Source organism: Salvelinus alpinus, chromosome 29 (genome assembly GCF_045679555.1).
Source record: "Salvelinus alpinus chromosome 29, SLU_Salpinus.1, whole genome shotgun sequence".
Taxonomy (NCBI): Eukaryota; Metazoa; Chordata; class Actinopteri; order Salmoniformes; family Salmonidae; genus Salvelinus; species Salvelinus alpinus.
Window position 1 is genome coordinate 24723786 of NC_092114.1, and position 20692 is coordinate 24744477.

The following is a 20692-nucleotide window of genomic DNA, read 5'->3' on the forward strand; positions in this document are numbered from 1 at the left end:
TGATGCCATTGAAATACTGATCATCTGATATCAATTATTAATCCTGTTAATAATTTATGATCCATGAATAAGACCAAAATGTATTTCATCTGCCCACTTTCAGTCTTTCTCTATAATGACATCACTTGGGAACCACCACTGGTGGCAAGAGTTAAAATATCTTTCCCATGACAAAGAAAATAAGTGACATATTCTTTAATTACAATCAACAGTGAGAAGCACTGAGATATCCATGGTGTGACTGGCTTTCAAGCCAAACACTTTAACATGCTCTTAGAGCCTTCCCTTCTCTCCTGTCTGTTTCTCGTGTGCCTTGGGTTATGTTACACTAGGTTTGATGTTTTCACTCTAGGCTTTCACAGCCTTATCCAGTCTGGAGGGACTCACAGTTAGGGAGAGAGGGAGGGGGAGAGAGCGAGAGAGACAGAGAGACAGAGAGAGAGATCTGATGTAAGAAAAGAAAGAGACATGGTGTTTGTCCACTGAGAGCTTAGGTCAGCTCACTGAATGCCTTCAGGAGCCACTGGAAAAAGAAAACTGAGCAATGGAAAGAATTCACTCAAAATCTGCTGAATCAGAATTTAAATCCCAAATTCTGCTCTGTGCAGAATCATCCAAGCCCAAGCCAAACAAGATATTATAACAAAAATGTGAATTCTCCATAAACCAGCTTGGAGCTGCAAGAGCGCTCATCACTCATGCTTCTTTGAATGGACTGACAGTCAGATGGCAATCAGATTAGTTGGATTGCCATCAGTCTCCAGTTTTGCTGGTATATTACAGCCTGGTTTAGTGATTGCAATTGGTCCTCTCCACCACTCTTGAGCTCGAGCTAATACAGTAATAGCACTGTGTTTGTAAGGGTTGAAGGTTCTCTTAACTTTATGAATACTTTGTTATTATTACATTATAATGAGTCTTTATATAACCAGTTTTCACATTATTTACAGGAATTCATGAGTGGGCCATGAGAGGTCAAAAAGACAGATAGTTTACTCACATTATATATGACATCTTTCCTTACTTAATGTAGTACCTAATATAAAAACAGCCCACACGCCATTGCACTACAAACTCCTGTTCTTAGTTGTGCGGTGAGGAGGAGATGTCGTATTGGAAAGGCCAATTAATAAACCTCGTCCAAAGTGGAAAGAGAGAGAGTGGGTCAACAAGATTAAGTTCCCCATTTCAGTTTCAAGTGGAGAACTCTTCTGGTGAGCGAACAGCTCGCCTCACGGGGGAGTTACAGCTAGAAATAACCCAGTAGAGATGGATGGATGGAGGAAGGGTGGGAGGAAGCATCCTTTTACCCTGTACAACACAGATGTATGGCCTAACACTAAGCAATAAACTAAGCGAGAACCCCACAGAGAGAGGGGAGAGAGAGAGAGGGGAGAGAGAGAGACAGAGAGAAAGAGAGAGAGAGAGTGAGAGTGAGAGTGAGAGTGAGAGTGAGAGAGAGAGAGAGAGAGAGAGAGAGAGAGAGAGAGAGAGAGAGAGAGAGAGAGAGAGAGAACAAAAGAGAGACAGAGAGATACTGTTTATCACTGCACAATAACGCACTGCTCTGCTATGGGTGGAAAACCTGATGAACATCAGAATTCGTTTCTGAACATATGAGAGAGGATTGAAAGCGGGAAAAAAAGCTCTCAGCCTCCTCGCCATCTCACATCAAAGCAAAGGTCAACTACAGGCACCAAACCAAGTGCCAGAAAGCAGGAGAAGAAGCAGGAGAAACACAACCACCCAAGCCCTCCATCTCTCTCTCTCTCGCTATCTTTCTCTCTCTTAGTGCATGCTGGGAGTGTTTTGTAGTTGAGAGGCCGTGTGGAGGACTCTGCCCTTACTTATTTTCTTGATTATTTCCTTGGTCTTTCCTTTAAATGTTTATTTTCTATGGTGGAGAGTTAAGACACTGTTAGATTAGCAGTACCCACTGACATGCGTAGTTAAATTAAGGTTACACTAAGAGCATAACATTTCTACACCATAATTGTAGTCTAACCAATAGCCAAATGGAGATTCAGTCAAAATAATAATCCAATCGATTTATCAAGACCAGTCCCCATGCTTGTCTCAGAGCAGTGCGAAATGGTGCTAAAATAGTTGTAGGCTATTGCTTCAAATCCTATTACTTCTAACTTCAATATTGTCTTTAAATTGTCGTCTTTTGTTTAGTTTTTTAGCGTTTTGTGTAACATTTTTTTTACTTATTGTTTACATAATGTTGCTGCTACCATCTCTTATGACCGAAAATAAGTTCTGGACATCAGAAAAGCAATTACTCACCGGGTGTCACGAATACCACCGAAGGTGGCTCCCCTTCCTGTTCGGGTGGCGCTCGGCGGTCGTCGTCGCCGGTCTACTAGCTGCCACCGATCCCGTTTTCCTTTTCGTTTGTTTTTGTCTAATTGTTTTCACCTGTTCCTTGTTGGGGTTTTGGGATGGGTGTTATTTAAGTTCGTTTAGCCCGCTGGTGTTTGTGCGGGCTTGTGGTTATTTGACGTTAGTGGTGTTTGTTGACTTTTGGGTTTTTCGCTGTCCGGTATTTTGGGAACAGTGGTCTTGGGTTTGTTTGCGCCTGTGTTTTGGGCTTCACCCATGTTTGTACCTGTTACTGTGCTTGAAGACATTAAAGTGTTTTTTCCCGTCTACCTTCTGCTCTCTGCGTCTGACTCCACACCCATCACTCTCCCGACGTTACACCGGGGACTGAAATAAACTTTTTCCTTTAATGATAAGAAGGATATCCTGCTTTCACTGGAACAGTCCCAGATCCACGCCTTTTGCGTGAAGAAAAGACGCCGGAAAGGGGCCGCATGTCGGACATCCTTCTGAAAATCCGGAACCGAGCGAGTAAACTCCCACTGCCTTCCATTCTTCTCGCTAACGTGCAATCATTGGACAATAAAATGGATTACCTACAATTTAGATTATCCTACTAACGGGACATCAAAAAGTGTAAAATCTTATGTTTCACCGAGACGTGGCTGAACGAAGATATGGACAATTTAGAGCTAGCGGGATTTTCCATGCACCGGCAGAACAGAGACACTACCTCTGGTAAGACGAGGGGTGGGGGTGTGTGTCTTCTTGTCAATAACAGCTGGCAATGTCTAATATTAAAGAAGTCTCGAGGTATTGCTCGCCTGATATCTACCAAGAGAGTTCTCATCTGTATTATTCGTAGCCGTCTATTTACCACCACAAAACGAAGCTGGCACTAAGATCTATGAGGCCATAAGCAAAGAAGAAAATGCTCACCCAGAAGCGGCGCTCCTAGTGGCCGGGGACTTTAATGCAGACAAACTTAAATCAGTTATACCAAACAGTTACCAACATGTCACATGTGCAACCAGGGAAAAATAAATCCTAGACCACCTTTACTCCACACACAGAGATGCATACAAAGCTCTCCTACGCCCTTCATTTGGCAAATCTGACCATAATGCTATCCTCCTGATTCCTGCTTACAAGCAAAAACTAAAGAATGAAGTACCAGTGACTCGCTAAATCAGGAAGTGGTCAGATGATGCGGATGCTACACTACAGGACTGTTTTGATAGTACAGACTGGAATATGTTCCGGGATTCATCCAATGGCATTAAGGAATACACCACCTCTGTCATCGGCTTCATCAATAAGTGCATCGATGACGTCGTCCCCACAGTGACTGTACGTACATATCCCAACCAGAAGCCATGGATTACAGGTAACATCCGCATCGAGCTGAAGGCTAGAGCTGCCGCTTTCAAGGAGCGGGAGACTAATCCGGACGACTATAAGAAATCCCGCTATGCCCTCAGACGAACCATCAAACAAGCACTTGTCAACACAGGATTAAGATTGCATCCTACTACTCTGTCTCTGACGCTCGTCAGATGTGGCAGTGCTAGAAAACTATTACGGACTACAAAGGGAAACCCAGACGCGAGCTGCCCAGTGATGCGAGCCTACCAGACGAGGTCAATGCCTTTTATGCTCGCTTCGAGGCAAGCAACACTGAAGCATGCACAAGAGCACCAGCTGTTCTGGATGACTGTGTGATAACGCTCTCGGTAGCCGATGTGAACAAAACCTTTAAACAGGTCAACATTCACAAAACTGCTGGGCCAGACGGATTAGCAGGACGTGTACTCAAAGCATGCACGGACCAACTGTCAAGTGTCTTCACTAACATTTTCAACCTGTCCCTGACCGAGTCTGTAATACCTATATGTTACGAAAGTGAGCGATTCTAAGCTGAATAGGCCAAAATAATATTTGTAAAGGCCAAAACATTTATTTATGTTTTTAGAGGGAGAGAAATGCCGGGCCAATTGTGCGCCGCCCTATGGGACTCCCAATCACCGTCGGATGTGATACATAATAATACTTTTTGTGGTATTATTTGTTTAGTCTTTCTGGTGGATTAAAATGAAATTGCAACCAATTATGGTCGGTTGTGATATAGCCAACCTAACTTAGAAATGCATTTGATGATAGAATTCTCCCCCCAGCCTCCTTCTAGGCAAGTCTATTGTCCAGCTACCTGCTAATAGCCATAATGGCGCTGTACAACGTGACCATGTGTGTTTGAAAGAGTATTTTCCAGTAAGCAACAATTTGTTTATCTTCAACAGACAACTTTGTTCCAATATTTCTGTAATTCAGTGATATTTATTCCCATGGTAATTCATTATGGATCCATAACTAAATAAACATCGGCATTTTGAAAGAGTATTTTTATCATTATTTTATTACCGAAAGCATAAAGATGTCATTATCAGTTACATTGTTTTAGTTTGAATGTGCAGGCTGGCACTAAGAACAGCGGGGACGTTTCCCTAGTCAGCTTCATTATTAGTGCAATGCTCCTTAACTTCTTATGGCTGCAGGGGCAGTATTGAGTAGCTTGGATGAAAGGTGCACAGAGGTGCCCAGAGTAAACAGCCTGCTCCTCAGCCATAGTTGCTAATATATGCATATTACTATTAGTATTGGATAGAAAACACTCTGAAGTTTCTAAAACTGTTTGAATTATGTCTGTGAGTATAACAGAACTCATATGGCAGGCAAAAACCTGAGAAAAAATCAAAACGGGAAGTGGGAATTCTGAGGCTGGTCGATTTTCAACCAAGATCCTATTGAAATCACAGCAAGATATGGATGAGTTTGCACTTTCTACGGCTTCCACTAGATGTCAACAGTCTGTAGAACCTTGTCTGGTGCCTCTACTGTGAAGGGGGGCCGAATGAAAAAAAGGAATTAGTCAGGTCTGCCATGACCTGACCATGCTTTGACCATGCTTGTTCACATGAGAGGGAGCTCTGTTCCATCGCTCATCTGAAGTCAATGTAATTCTCCGGTTGGAACGTTATTCAAGATTTATGTTTAAAACATTCTAAAGATTGATTCAATACATCGTTTGACATGTTTCTATGGACTGTTACGGAACTTTTGGACATTTCATCAGCTTTTAGTGAAGCGCTTTGTGAGTTTTGATTTGTTTCCAAACACGCTAACGAAAATAGCTATTTGGACACAAATGATGGACATTACCGAACCAAACGATTTCTTGTGGAAGTGGGAGTCCTGGTAGTGCATTCCGACGAAGATCAGCAAAGGTAAGTGAAGATTTATAATGCTTTTTATGAGTTTTGTTGACTGCACAATTTGGCGGGTAACTGTATGGCTTGCTTTTGTGGCTGAACGCTGTTTTCAGATTATTGAATATTGTGTTTTGCCGTAAAGCTTTTTGCAATCTGACACAGCGGTTGCATTAAAAACAAGTGTATCTTTAATTCTATGTAAAACATGTAACTTTCATCAAAGTTTATGATGAGTATTTTTGTTATTTGACTCTCTGCAATTTCTCCGGATATTTTGGAGGCATTTCTGAACATGGCACCAATGTAAACTGAGGTTTTTGCATAAAGATGTCATTATCAGTTACATTGTTTTAGTTTGAATGTGCAGGCTGGCACTAAGAACAGCGGGAACGTTTCCCTAGTCAGCTTCATTATTAGTGCAATGCTCCTTAACTTCTTATGGCTGCAGGGGCAGTATTGAGTAGCTTGGATGAAAGGTGCACAGAGGTGCCCAGAGTAAACAGCCTGCTCCTCAGCCATAGTTGCTAATATATGCATATTACTATTAGTATTGGATAGAAAACACTCTGAAGTTTCTAAAACTGTTTGAATTATGTCTGTGAGTATAACAGAACTCATATGGCAGGCAAAAACCTGAGAAAAAATCAAAACGGGAAGTGGGAATTCTGAGGCTGGTCGATTTTCAACCAAGATCCTATTGAAATCACAGCAAGATATGGATGAGTTTGCACTTTCTACGGCTTCCACTAGATGTCAACAGTCTGTAGAACCTTGTCTGGTGCCTCTACTGTGAAGGGGGGCCGAATGAAAAAAAGGAATTAGTCAGGTCTGCCATGACCTGACCATGCTTTGACCATGCTTGTTCACATGAGAGGGAGCTCTGTTCCATCGCTCATCTGAAGTCAATGTAATTCTCCGGTTGGAACGTTATTCAAGATTTATGTTTAAAACATTCTAAAGATTGATTCAATACATCGTTTGACATGTTTCTATGGACTGTTACGGAACTTTTGGACATTTCATCAGCTTTTAGTGAAGCGCTTTGTGAGTTTTGATTTGTTTCCAAACACGCTAACGAAAATAGCTATTTGGACACAAATGATGGACATTACCGAACCAAACGATTTCTTGTGGAAGTGGGAGTCCTGGTAGTGCATTCCGACGAAGATCAGCAAAGGTAAGTGAAGATTTATAATGCTTTTTATGAGTTTTGTTGACTGCACAATTTGGCGGGTAACTGTATGGCTTGCTTTTGTGGCTGAACGCTGTTTTCAGATTATTGAATATTGTGTTTTGCCGTAAAGCTTTTTGCAATCTGACACAGCGGTTGCATTAAAAACAAGTGTATCTTTAATTCTATGTAAAACATGTAACTTTCATCAAAGTTTATGATGAGTATTTTTGTTATTTGACTCTCTGCAATTTCTCCGGATATTTTGGAGGCATTTCTGAACATGGCACCAATGTAAACTGAGGTTTTTGGATATAAATATGAACTTAATCGAACAAGACATATATGTATTGTGTAACATGAAGTCCTATGAGTGTCATCTGATGAAGATCATCAAATCATCTCTATTTGTGCTTTTTGTGACTCCTCTCTTTGGCTGGAAAAATGGCTGAATTTTTCTGTGAGTTGGTGGTGACCTAACATAATCGTTTGTGGTGCTTTCGCTGAAAAGCCTATTTGAAATTGGACACTTTGGTGGGATTAACAACAAGATTACCTTTAAAATGGAATAAGATACATGTGTGTTTGAGGAGTTGTAATTATGAGATTTCTGTTGTTTGAATTTGGCGCCCTGCACGTTCACTGGCTGTTGTCATATCATCCCGTTAACGGGATTGCTGCCATAAGAAGTTTTAAAGTGTTGCTCTGTGCTACCCAGTGTGGCGGTGTGGGGTGGATACAGCTGGAGAACTGCAAGACAATCCCACTGTGCTCCACTCGGGAGCCATGACCAATATGACCAATATATATTGTCCTGCTAATAACAGGGTTAATAATATATCTGTGAGAATATCCAAGGTTATTTTATATAATTCTAAATGAATAACAAAAATAATAATAATAATCACTTTTTTTTTTAAATAATACAATTTTGGAGATGAATTCCTTTTCAAATAACATAAAATGAGCGAGAAAAAGGCCATTCTTGAACATGGGGTGAGACGTTGTTACTAATTTGTAAATAAAGCCAGTTTGTTATTTGGAATAATTTATTTATGTTTTTAGAGGGAGAGAAACCAAAAAGCTACAGTCATTTCATGGGTCTCCCAGTCGAGGCCGGCACAGACATTGAACCAGCATCTGTAGCAACACAGCGTCTTAGACCGTTACGCCACTCAGGCGCTGTACAACATGACCGGTCGGGAGTGGACTACAGTACTCCAGTAAGAGCAAAATAATCCTAACAAAATAAAATAATAAAAACCTTAGTGTAACAACAGTTTTAGAAAGTAATACTGAAGTCGTGCACAATTATCAGTTTCTATTTAGGTTTATGTCGCCCATTCAATGTCAGTTAGAGACACAGTAGGACCCAAAAGCATAATCAGTGCTCTAAATCCCCTTGCGCTGGTCTGGAGCAATGAAGTAGTGATGCAGGGTACTGTACTAAACCATAAATTACCTCTAAGTCTCGCAGCATAATTGCAAAACTTTTAGTGGAGCAACCACTGTAGATGGTGGTGTAGATGAGGCTGGGTCTAGTCATGCTATAGATGGTGGTGTAGCTGAGGCTGGGTCTAGTCATGCTATAGATGGTGGTGTAGATAAGGCTGGGTCTAGTCATGTTATGGATGGTGGTGTAGATGAGGCTGGGCCTAGTCAGGTTAATCTGGAAGGGCAAGCGACTAGGGGCCGGTGGAAGAGAGTGTCAAGCGGAAGAGGAAAAAGGGGGAGAAGAAAGGAGGTGAGAGGGGAGAGGCTGGTGTGGTCAAAGGCACCTTTGCCTGGTGCTGGGGGAGAGGCCCCGACTAGAGAGAAAGGGCAGGCGGTCAGGATGGGAGATGGAGATGAGGAAGATGACGATGAGGAGGCTTTATTTTCAGACTCCTCTTCAATGGGTCCAGAGCTGACAGCCAGTCAGGCAAAGGGGTCAAAGTACATGGTGAGGGAACTGTCAAGGTTCCTTAATGAGACTAAAGGGAAAAAAAACTTTTGCGATCCAGGAAAGTTTATAAGATGTGTACAACACGCTATGAAAAATGAGGGGCATGGTGTACTCTCACCCAGGAAACGTTTTAGGTTGAGGAAGTAGTCACAGCCATGCATAATGGTCTATCTTCAGATGCTGTTTAGATTAATATTTTTATTTTCTGGCACTGGGTCTTTTTGAGCTTTGCTATTGGTCTATTTCTTTGCTTGCTTTTCTCCCACTTCTTATGGAGGCTCTTCGGGTAGGCTCGCTTAATATAAATGGTGCCAGAGATGCGGAGACGCATAGTGATGTGGTGAATGAAGTTGATTGGGTCCTCTGGTGGAAAGGCGCAAGTGTGCTGAGCCATGGAACAAATGTTAGTGCAGGGGTGGCAGTCCTTCTTGCACTGGGTCTGGCCTTAAAAATGTTATCCTCAAGGGAGGTGTGTAGGGGTAGACTGCTTGTAGTGAAAGCAGAAATTTACAACAGGGGTTTTGTCATTATAAATGTGTATGCGCCTAACACATGGAGAGAGAGTGTCTGTCTGTCTGTTTGGGTGTCTTAGACAGGAACTCTGGTGGTAGGTAGGGACTGGAACTGTACAATACATTTTACAAAAGATAGAAATGGGGAGGACATCATTAAGCAGTTTGACCTAGTGGATGTTTGGAGACCTAGACATCCCAACACAAGAGAGTATACATGGGTCTTTTGGGTTAGGGTGAGTGCAGCCCAACTAGGATCTGTTTTACATGTCCAGGAATCAGAGCAATAGGCTGTGGGCGCTACCATTCTCCAGGTGGGTTTTTCGGATCACCACATAACCATGGTTTAATGTAAAGCTCTTACAAGATACACCTTTTGCTCAGGTTTCCAGACTTTTTGGGAAAGGTGGGAGCTGCAAAGAGAGGAGTATGAGTCAATGGTGGGATGTGGGAAAAGTCCAAATTCGGCTTTTCAGTCAACAGTAAACAGCTCACTCATCCTTAGAGGCTAGGAACGTATTGGGGGAACTCGAGCGTAATATCAGTGAAGTGGAGGTAAATTCTTATTTACAATTACGGCCTACCAGGGAACAGTGGGTTAACTGCCTTGTTCAGGGGCAGAACAACAGATTTTTACCTTGTCAGCTCGGGGATTCGATCCAGCACTTGTAAGAGCTAGGTTCTTCATGCTCAAGGAGATGGATGCTCCAAGCTACTTCTTTGGTTTGGAAAGACAGACCGGTGAAGCCAAGGGTATGCATTGTCTGCGGCTGTCGGATGAGTGGGTGACCTCTGTGGTGGGGGAGATGCAGGAGCGGACTGTGGAGTTTTAGGACTGTGTGATCCTATGTGTGCTCAGGTTTTGTTTGCAGAACTCCCTAAAATCTCTCTCTGGCACAGAAGGATGAAATGGACATTCCCCTTTTGTCCCATGAACTGGCAGAGGCCGTAACCCAGATGTCCCCCGACCGTGAACTGGGGGTCGATGGACTCCCAGTGGAGTTTTATAAAAAATTCTGGGGAATAATTCGACTGGACTTCTTTTGCATGTTGCGTGAGCGCGACGGGGTAGGAGAGTTGCCGATGAGCTGCCGTCAGGCGGCTCTGACTCTCCTGCCCAAAAAATAGGACTTTTGTGAACTTAAGAACTGGAGGCCTGTGGCATTGCTCTGTGCGGGCTACAATATATTTGACAATGTCCTTGATAACAGACTGAAGTCCCATCTGGACTCTATATTACGCAAGGACTAGACATATTGTGTACCGGGATGCTCAATCACGGACAGTTTGTTCTTAATCAGGGATATGTTGGACATGTCGAGAGATTCTAATGTGAACTTTGGACTGGTCTCTTTAGACCAAGAGAAGACTTTTGATAGAGTGGACCATAAGTATCTGTTTAATGTGATGTCTGTGCTTGAGGAAAGGTTTTGGCTTGTGTGAAGATGTATGCTGGACGTCATGTATGGTCAAGATGGGAGGGGGGCGCAATAGGCCAGTCTGAGTGAGGTAGGGCATTAGACAAGGATGCCCTATATCGGGGCAGTTATATACACTAGCCATTAAGCCTTTTTTGGGCCTCCTACGCAAGAGACTACAGGGCCTGCTGGACAGGCATGGGTGTGTTGACAGGCATAGCAGTGTCGGTATATGCAGATGACGTTTCTGTGATGGACAGGGATGGGCAGGACATGCAGGCACTAGAGACTAGTCTGAAGGTGTACGAGGGAGCTTTGTCAGCGAAGGTGAACTGGGGCAAGAGCAAAACTCTGTTATGTGGGGCCTTGAGGGATTTGCAGTGGGGTTGTGAAGGGCTTAATATGTTGGGGGTGTACCTGGATTTGGAGAGGTGGGTCACAAAGAACTAGGTGGGGCTTTCACAGGCAGTGGTGTCAAGATTGGCCAGGTGGAGGTGGCTCCTGTCCCAAGTGTCATATAGAGGGAGGGTGCTGATAATCAACAACCTGGAGGTATCCTCCTTGTGGCATAAACTGGTTGTCCTCAACCTGGTGGATTTTTTCTGGTCACCGGCTGAGGGCGGCAGTGTTGTACATGTCCGTCCACGAAGAAGGACAGGGCCTGGTGGAACTGGAAAGCAGGGTGGCTGCATTCCGACTAAAGGCGGCGCAGAGACTGCTGTACCATACTGATGTTGACTGGAGGAAACCTGCATGCATGCAGCTGCCAAAGGGGGAGGGGTCACCAATGTTTCCGCCACTGCAGGTGACGGCAGAGACTGGGCACTGGCAAGGGGGTATGTAGGACTTGTTGGAATTTAACACTCTGAGCCTAGGGTAGTTTGAGTGTGTGGGAGCAGTGGTGTAAAGTACTTAAGTAAAAATACTTGAACGTACTACTTAATTCGTTTTTTGGGTTATCTGTACTTTACTTTACTATTTATATTTTTGACTACTTTTACTTTTTAAAATTTTACTTCACTACAATCCTAAAGAAAATTATATACATTTTACTCTACATTTTCCCTGGCACCCAAAAGTACTCGTCACATTTTGAATGCTTAGCAGGACGGGAAAATTATCAAATTCACACACTTATCAAGAGAACTTTCCTGGTCATCCCTACTGCCTCTGATCTGACGGACTCACTAAACAAATGCTTCATTTGTAAATGATGTCTGAGTGTTGGAGCGTGCCCCTGGCTATCAGTAAATTAAAATAAACAAGAAAATTATGCTGTCTGGTTTGCTTAATATAAGGAATTTGAAATGATTTACACTTCTACTTTGATACTTAAGTATATTTCAAACCAAATACTTTTAGACTTTAAATCAAGTAGTATTTTACTGGGTGACTTTCACTTTTACTTGAGTCATTTTATATTAAGGTATCTTTAAGGTATCTTTAAGGTATCTCAAGTATGAGAATTGACAATTTTTTCCACCACTGGGTGGGAAGTAAAATCCTTTACAACTTCTGCATTAAGGTGAGGAACAGTAGGAGCCTAACAGGAGTGAAGGCACATCAGTGGCAGGGGGTATGTGGGGCAGAGAGTATTGTGGGTTTTAGATAAGAGGGGGCTCTACAAACCCCCAGTACCAAAGAGGTCAGGGGACCTCCAGTGGAGGGTTCTACATGGAGCCCTGGCCACTAATAGCTTGTTGGTAAGGGGTGACACGGGAGTCGGACAGGGGTGTCCTTTCTTTGTCATGAGTGAAACTGTGCATTATGTGTTTTCTGTGTGCGCCAGGTTAATGCCATTAATGTTTTTGTTGGAATGTCTGTTTGAGCGGTTGGGGGTGGAGTTTAATGCTGGGATGTTTATAGTGGGGTAGAGGTATTCGAATAAGGAAAAGGCCAAATGTGTGTTGTTGAATTTTCTGTTTGTTCAGGCAAAGTTGGCTATTTGGCTAACAAGGAGAAACAGGGTCAAAGGTGGAGGATAACATACCTTTTACTATTATTTAATGGGATGGTCTCTGTGCGCCTTAGGGTGGAATTTGAATTCTATAAAAGGATAAAAAGTGTGGAGATGTTGAAAGAGATATGGTGTGTCGGGGAGGCCGTCTGTATAGCTGGAGAAGATGGGTTAGATATACGGTTTTAGAAGTGATGAGGGATATTCTCTCTCTCAATAAAAAATGTACAGTTAACATTACACTCACAAAAGTTCCAAAAGAATAAAGACATTTCAAATGTCATATTATGTCTATATACAGTGTTGTAACAATGTGCAAATAGTTAAAGTACAAAAAGGAAAATAAATGGCCTTTGGTGCACGAAGAGTCAACAATGGCATACCACAATAGTGGTGTGGTAAAAGTGCAATAGTTTAGTGGCATGGGTTAATGTTTCTCTCTTTTCACCAACATGCACATCAGATCCATAATGCAACAACTAGACAGCTCAGTCAATATAATTACATTTCTGCATTATTTCAGACTTTTTTCTTCTCCAAACCCACGTGCTCTGACAGCGGATGTTTGAAAGTATTGAAATGTGCAAATATGTCCGTTTGCCACTTTGGGTTGGTATTAAGGGGCGGCAGGTAGCATAGCAGTTAAGAGCATTGGGCCATTAAACGAAAGGTCACTATTTCTACTCTCCGAGCTGGCAAGTTAATCGCCAACAACAACTGCTCCACGGGTTCCGATAATGTGGACGTCGATTAAGGCAGCACACATCACCTCTCTGATTCAGAGGGTTTGGGTTAAAAGCGGGAAACATATTTTGGTTGAATGCCCTCAGTTGTGCTACTGAGTAGGTTTTCCCTTTCCCCTATTAGCCTTAAATGGGCTGGAGATGATGGCAGACAGCCCATCAGTAAAAAAACAACATAATGATGAAATGATCCCCTTGGTAACAGCAGTAGGAATCATGTGGTGGAAGTGTGTGCTTTCGTGCGTGTATGTTTTGTGTGTGTGTTCTGCTGCCTGGCATTGCAGTCGTCTACTGTTGGTGGGACTGTAAATGTCAATGTAGTATATTATATATGATTATATTTGATGCTAATTGCGAATAATGCATCCCCCAGGTTGTTTAGTAACAGCTTTAATCCAAATCAATTGCATTTTAATACCAGAATAACCTGAATGAGTGAGAGAAAAAGGTGATAGACCAAAAAAGGACAACAAACATGAAACAAAGAATAAAGAAAAATGTCTGCAGGTGATTTATACGACTATACAAACATAATCTGAATATAGGAGGCTAAAACAATATTGGACAGTCAAGCCAGTGTATTGAAAATTCAACATTCCAACTCTTTTCTACAATTAAAGGGATAGTTCACACAAATGTGAGCGGAATGGCGTGGTAGGAGAAGAGGAAGATCTCTCCATTGATTTTACATGGTGTGCCTGAGGCCAGAGAGAGAGTGAAAGAAAGAGAGAGAGAGGGGGGTGGCAGAAAGGGGTGAGAGAGAAAGAGAGTGATGGAAGAGAGAGAGAGAGAGGAGGGGAGAGAAGCACTTTCACTCTCTGCTCTCTCTCCTTCTACATTAATCATCTGCTAGACCAAACTTGTCATTGTCTGAAATATTGCTGCTGTCATTCTTTGTGACAGAATAATGAAACATAAAAAGATTGCTGCAGAACAGTGCATTCTTTAACATTGGTGGCTCTGGGTTCGGGGGAAATGAATGAATGGGTGAGTGGTAGGGATGGGCATTTGACCTTTTTGGACTGTTCGAGTACTTGCATGATTTCTTTTTGAGTACTCGAGTACCACCCCCGCCAAAAAGAAGAAGCTATTTTTAGAACAGAAGACCAGCACAAAAAAAAAAGTGAATTTATCTACATGCCAACAGTGCGCAACAATGCCTCATTTATCATAACCATTACAGATAACAAATCCTAATTGCTAAATTGTCTCATGTATATTCAGTCAATAAAAAAACAAATGCCATTTTCATGTATTGAAACTGTAATATCAACTTTTTATATTGTTACGTTCCCCAGTTTCTGTGTTGTTGTGGATTTGTATGTGTGTGCATTTCAGGAAATGGCTTCCTGGAATCCTAAAGCAGCTGATTGGTCAGCTCCATCGTTGATTGGAGCTCTGACCCCTCCCTCTCGTCAGGGGAAACAGCTGTCTCTTCAATTACCAACTCCTTCTCCAGGTAGATAACAGCCAGTGTTCCTCCCTCAGGGAGGAGAGCTTCTTTTTATGTCCTGTGTTGGTCAGTGAAAGTTTTGTTGATATTATTTTGTAGCCGCTCCTTCAGAGGTATGTTTATGCCAATAGGACTTTGTGTTTTTAGTTAACTGAAATTGTTCACTGAAATTATTCTGTTTCATTTGTTCCCAGGGGGGGAAGGGGAACGCACCTTGGGAGTGTTTAGGCAAGAGGCCTGCGGGCATACATAACCCATAGTATTTACTCTGTCTATGCACACTAGGTAAGATCTGTATTTTGGTTAGCACACCAGGTGCTTAAGGTTAGGTAAGAAGTGGGAAGGCAGGTAAGGTAGGAGAGGGGACTCTAATATTTACTTTCTTTGCTTTGGTCCCTTTTCCCCACATTACCGTGTTAAGGAATAATACATTCCCTGTAAATGGTATTTTTCTCTGCCTCAGTCGTCCTTCCCCGCACCTACGATCATATACTTTTTTCACTCCACGGGGAGTTGAGATGTAGCGGGGTGTTGCGTTCCCAAGAGGAGTACGTAACAATATTATATCGTTGAACAAAGTATATCAAAAAGGTAGTAACCTCAACATTGTGGCGCTTGCTTGTAGAAGCCTATTGCTGTGCAATGGCATAGCCTTGTTTTGTTCATTTAGCAGACAAGACGCTCTTATTTCGCAAGCCCTTATCAGTCAAAACATACCTATTTTATAGTAAAAAAACTAGATGTAATATAACAGAATAAAATTGAACAGAAGTGATGTGCATCTCGCGTCTGGAATAGTTATTCTCAAAGTGTGATAATTTGAAATGTGGCTCAATTTGGCAAGTTGATAGACACATTTTTCGGACTAACAAACCAAAACCGGTCTTCCTTTCGATATACAGACGTTTGATGAGTTTATTCTGTTCTTTGGAATTTCCAAAATGGATTAACATAACCATATTGGATACTGCATGGCGATGAATTATGGCCACGACATTTGTTTGAGTGGGTCTGTTAAACTCTGACGCCCTCTGGTGGCATTTTCTAAACAATGCATAATATTGTATACTACCCTCATAAAATGTTGGTTTTAAAACTATAAGTCCTACAAAAACTGTTTAGTACTGTTAGTAAGGTAAGAACTATAGGATTCAGATAAAGGTGTTTGTGACTACCACAGAGCCGATTTAATTAAATATATAAAATCCCCATGTTGGGGAATAAGACATTTGAAAGTCTAGGTTTGAGATAAAATATGCCACCAGCTACTGTTCCAAAAGGAATTCTCAGATCTTTACCTAATTGTGGCGCTATAGACATGCACAAATTCCCATTGGCACACAGCCATTTTAAAAGTGCAGGGCTTGCGCAACGTGGCATACCTTCATGTTTTGTCTTAAAGGAATGAGGAGAGCTGAAGTCTCTACCTATCCATTTTATGTATATATACTGTATGCTATGTCTGATTTCCAGTTCGTCCACTAGATTGCAGTAGGAGATCACATGACGTCTCTTCGCCACTTGAAACCAGTTGTATCTGGTTTGGGTAGTGAGTGAGTCACTATGCCTTAATGTTTGAATGGATTTAAGCCTGACATCTTAAAATTACCTTAGCAATCAGCACTTTCAAGTTCTGGATTTGTTTTCATTTTTAAGTAAGACACAGATAGTTGAAGACACTTTAAACTTATTTTACCAGTGTATGTGGAGGATGCATACAAGGTAATGTGGATGGAGAAGGAAATGCAATGACCATCAGGGTCATTGTACCCTTTCCATGTATACTAAATGTTTGCACTTTTGGTGACTTGATCTACATTACAAACTTTACGGCCTTTATGGGGGGGTGTGGGGTTCTTTGCTAGCAGTAAGATTTGAGTTTCATTTACAAAAATATACGGCCTGTAGCTTTCAAATGACATGTCACTTTCTATTTTCTGATTATAAAAAATTATTAAACACACATTTTATTTCACCTTTATTTAACCAGGTAGGCCAGTTGAGAACAAGTTCTCATTTACAACTGTGACCTGGCCAAGATAAAGCAAAGCAGTGCGACAAAAACAACACAGAGTTACACATAAACAAACGTACAGTCAATAACACGATTGATACATCTATGTAGAGTGTGTGCAAATGTAGAAGATTAGGGAGGAAAGGCAATAAATAGGCAAAATAATGTAGAGCAGTGAACCCATAGGATGAACTCTTTACCTCAGAAAGGCTAGCTCTGAGTCTGAGCCACCTCAGAGTAGGAGTGCTGATCTAGGATTTCGTATTATGAAGAGATGCTACAAATGTACTGTGCCGTTGTTGCTCAAAAATGGACCGATTCTAGCAAGAACTTCAGCTATTGTCCCAGACGACTAAGCTGGTTGCAACCAGTTATCCTGCTGGGCTAGTGAAATGAGAATTCAGCCTTCCCACCGCTAGCATTGTTTGTCAGAGGGAACAACAAAATGCGATGCCTGCATCTTGTAACAATCTGTTTGTGTGTGTATGTGTGTGCGTTCATGGATATGTGTGTGTATGCATCTGTGTATGTGTCCGTCTGTGTGTCTGCGTGAGTGCATTTATAGATGTGTGTGTGTATATGCATCTGTGTATGCGTCTGTGTTTGTGCATGCGTCCATGGAAGTGTGTATGTCTTTCTATGTGTGTGTGTGTGTGTGTTGTGGTCCCCGTTGGTATGTGTGTGTGTGTGTGGCTCCCCGTTGGCTCCCCGTTGGCTCCCTGTTGGCTCCCTGTTGGCTCCCAGTTGGTCGTGCATTACACAGAAAGGCAAACCTACATCTTGGGAACAAACTTCTCCATCTCCAATCTATTTATGTCTTTATTGATCTTGTTCAGGTGAATTGTATTTGTGTTTTGCCATGGGAGAAGAGAACCTGAAGCTTTACAGTCTTCACTTGGACCTAACACAGGAGCTAGAACAGGCTTACTAACGCTCTCATGAATCCTGGCACATTTCAGATAACCTTGTCTTCAGATGTGTCTACCCCAAAAGTCTGTGACAGACATATGCTATGTAGCTTGTGACAGAAAAATGCTTGCATATTTTAATATAGTGATTAGAGCACATTCTGCCAATTGTAGCCAGCAATCAATTATCCTCCACATTGTTTGCTAAGCCTGATGGTTTCAAGTCCAATGTCTTAATCATATCATATTAAATAACTGATATTCATTACATTATAACTATACGTGGAGGTATCGGGGTAATAGGACACACACACACACACACACACACACACACACACACACAAAATCTATAACACAAAGGCTATAAATAAACGCAATGCGTTCTATGGACATGGATATAGACATTTATAACAGTCACAGCCAGAGACAACAGCTAACAGTACCGAGTGAGTGTTAAGAAGGGCTGTTGAAGAGTCAATCCCCTTTGAGCAAATCCACACCACAAAACAGCCAGGCTTTTTGTATCCGGCTTTAGAGAACAAATGCACTCCTTTTAAATGGTTATCTCTGAGTTTGAGAGAGCAGTATTGTGAACTCTGAGTTAGAGGACTGACAGGACTGGGTCACACAGAGGGATAGAAATTAGAAATAATCCTCACAACAATCCTTCCCATTGCCCCCCACTGTCTGAGCAAAACTCTACTGAGTAACCTGAGTTATATCTGTATTGTGTTTGTTACACATAATCAACTCTTTTCTTTCAAACAATCAGCTTGAAAACACATTAATAAACTAATGGTGGTGAAGCTTAAAATATTAAGTGTAACAGTGAGATAAATATTTGTTAAATAACATTTGTTGTTGTTGGTGTTACCTGTAGGTCTAAGCCCTTAGATCACAAGATCTAGTTCACATATGGAATTGTTTTAATATGATTATACAATGCATCATTTAGCCATCTGATTTAGAATTTTAGGACCCCAGCAGGTATCAAAAGGTTTTTTGATGAAACAACATTGAATTTGGCCTTTACTGCTATAGCTCATAGATACACATTAAATAACACGTGTTCATGGCAAAACAGACAGTCCAAAAATAAATCATAAGGATCAAGATTTTGAAGTGTCTGTTATATCTGCGAGATATAGGAAAAACAACAACAACAACAACAAATTGACCCATGTTTTGTCACGTTATTCGTGGTACATTTGACCCCCAATGCACTTTTTGCTATTTTTACAGCCTGATACTGGGTTACCTTCAGACTTTCGTGTTTGTGAGAGTCGCCTCTTTCGATATTGGTGACATTAGTTTGTAGCTCCAATGGTTTGGTCTATCTAGACAGTCGGTTTTGTGAGAAGACCTCTTGGAAATGAGGACGTCCATGACAGAGTTCAGACGACTGTCGTGAAGCTTGTGGATGTCGTAGAGTCAAAACTGTCGTGTTTGTGAGAGTCTCATCTTTCATTGGTGGTGACTTATTAGTATGTAGCTCACACGGATCGGGTTTTACAGACGATTGTGACAATTGTACGGATCCTATTGTGTAGAAAAAGGCCACTTTCACAAGCCCCATGTTAGGGAATAGGCACAAAGAGAGGATTGAGCTGCAGCCACTACAACAGAGACAGGCCATGTTTGCTGTCCAAATGTAACACAATTGACTTTTCTACTATATTATTTTCGCTGATTGATTAAGATAGGCAGTGTAAATCAAGTGCAATGGTATTGTAACACTTTGCAATATAACAAGCTAGCATGCTGAAACATGTCAATCTTTTCATTAAATTTACAGTGTTAACTCACATAACACGATGCATTGAAGACTATTGGAAGAGAGACCAATCAGTGAAAAACAGTCATCCTAACCACATGAAAGGAAATATGAGCATTAGAATAACGTTTTGGAGTCGATTATAATTATCAAATACAGTGTGCTACATCCCAATTAATGGGTAATAGGTGTTGGATGGAGAAACAGTTGAAGACAGACAGATCACATCCACCTGATGTAAAATCACTATTATGCCTCACCCTCTGGTGAGACAAGTCCTAATGCCAATAAAAAGCTTTTTAAAACTGCACGTCACAGCAAATCGACGGCTTGTTGCTTAGTTACAAGTGCGCACCACTTTGCTGTTTCTGACCCTGCACATTTTACAGCGAATCCTAATAAAGTAGGACACATCTAATTCATCCACTGAAAGTTTTCTTATAGACACCTCTGAGGGACTATACTGATGAAAGAATGACATGGTATGAAGAACACAAAGATATTTATACAGCAGAAGCCAATGTCATCAAATCGTGGCCTAATATCAAGATGAAATGGCAAAATTTTCCCAAAGCGATGATGGATGTGTTGAACTTTTTCAACATCGATGTTTGCCTTTAAAAATGCATGAAATTGAAATCTGCTATGAAGCATAGAAGACTGCTACAGTATTTTCAGTGAAGTCCATCTTTTGTTGAAAAACAAAGTTCAGACTGTCATGAATTCCCACCACATTGATCTTATTTCACACCAAAGGTCTCGACGTTTAAGTTTATACTGTATGTGTCCTTACCAAACTTAGGTGGCACGGAGTTGGCAGCAAAATCTGTCTTTTACGAAAGACTGTTATGAGTTCATGCCACCTCCAGCATTTGTCACACCAAACATATCCCAAGCACAAGTGTCAGGACATGTGTCCTTACCAAAGTCCCGAGCTTATCAAGGTCATTTCACTCAAAATTTAATGAATTGTATAACTGTGTGTACTTACCAAACTCTCGTGGCACGGAGATGGAGTACACACAGCTGTGTCCTGAGGTGTAGTTGCGGGGGAAGTTAGGAGACAGCACCGTGCCCTCTGACCCTGTGGAACGACTCCCACACGGTGCTGCGGAACACAAACAGACACACAGAGCACCGCTCAACTTCTAACGTACCTCTCTGAAGGAGCATCTAGCTCACATTTATTCAATACATTGGCCATGC

The 20692-nt window shown here is 41.7% G+C and overlaps 1 protein-coding gene across 2 annotated transcripts in view; it reads right to left on the reverse strand.

The window, feature by feature from the left end:
* Positions 1-20692, reverse strand: part of LOC139559367 (CUB and sushi domain-containing protein 3-like) — a 700638-nt gene that overhangs the window by 171164 nt on the left and 508782 nt on the right. For both annotated transcript variants that reach the window (XM_071375335.1, XM_071375334.1), the window contains exon 31: positions 20478-20594. In XM_071375335.1, the coding sequence (XP_071231436.1) occupies positions 20478-20594 (117 nt within the window). The remainder of the gene's footprint in view (positions 1-20477; positions 20595-20692) is intronic.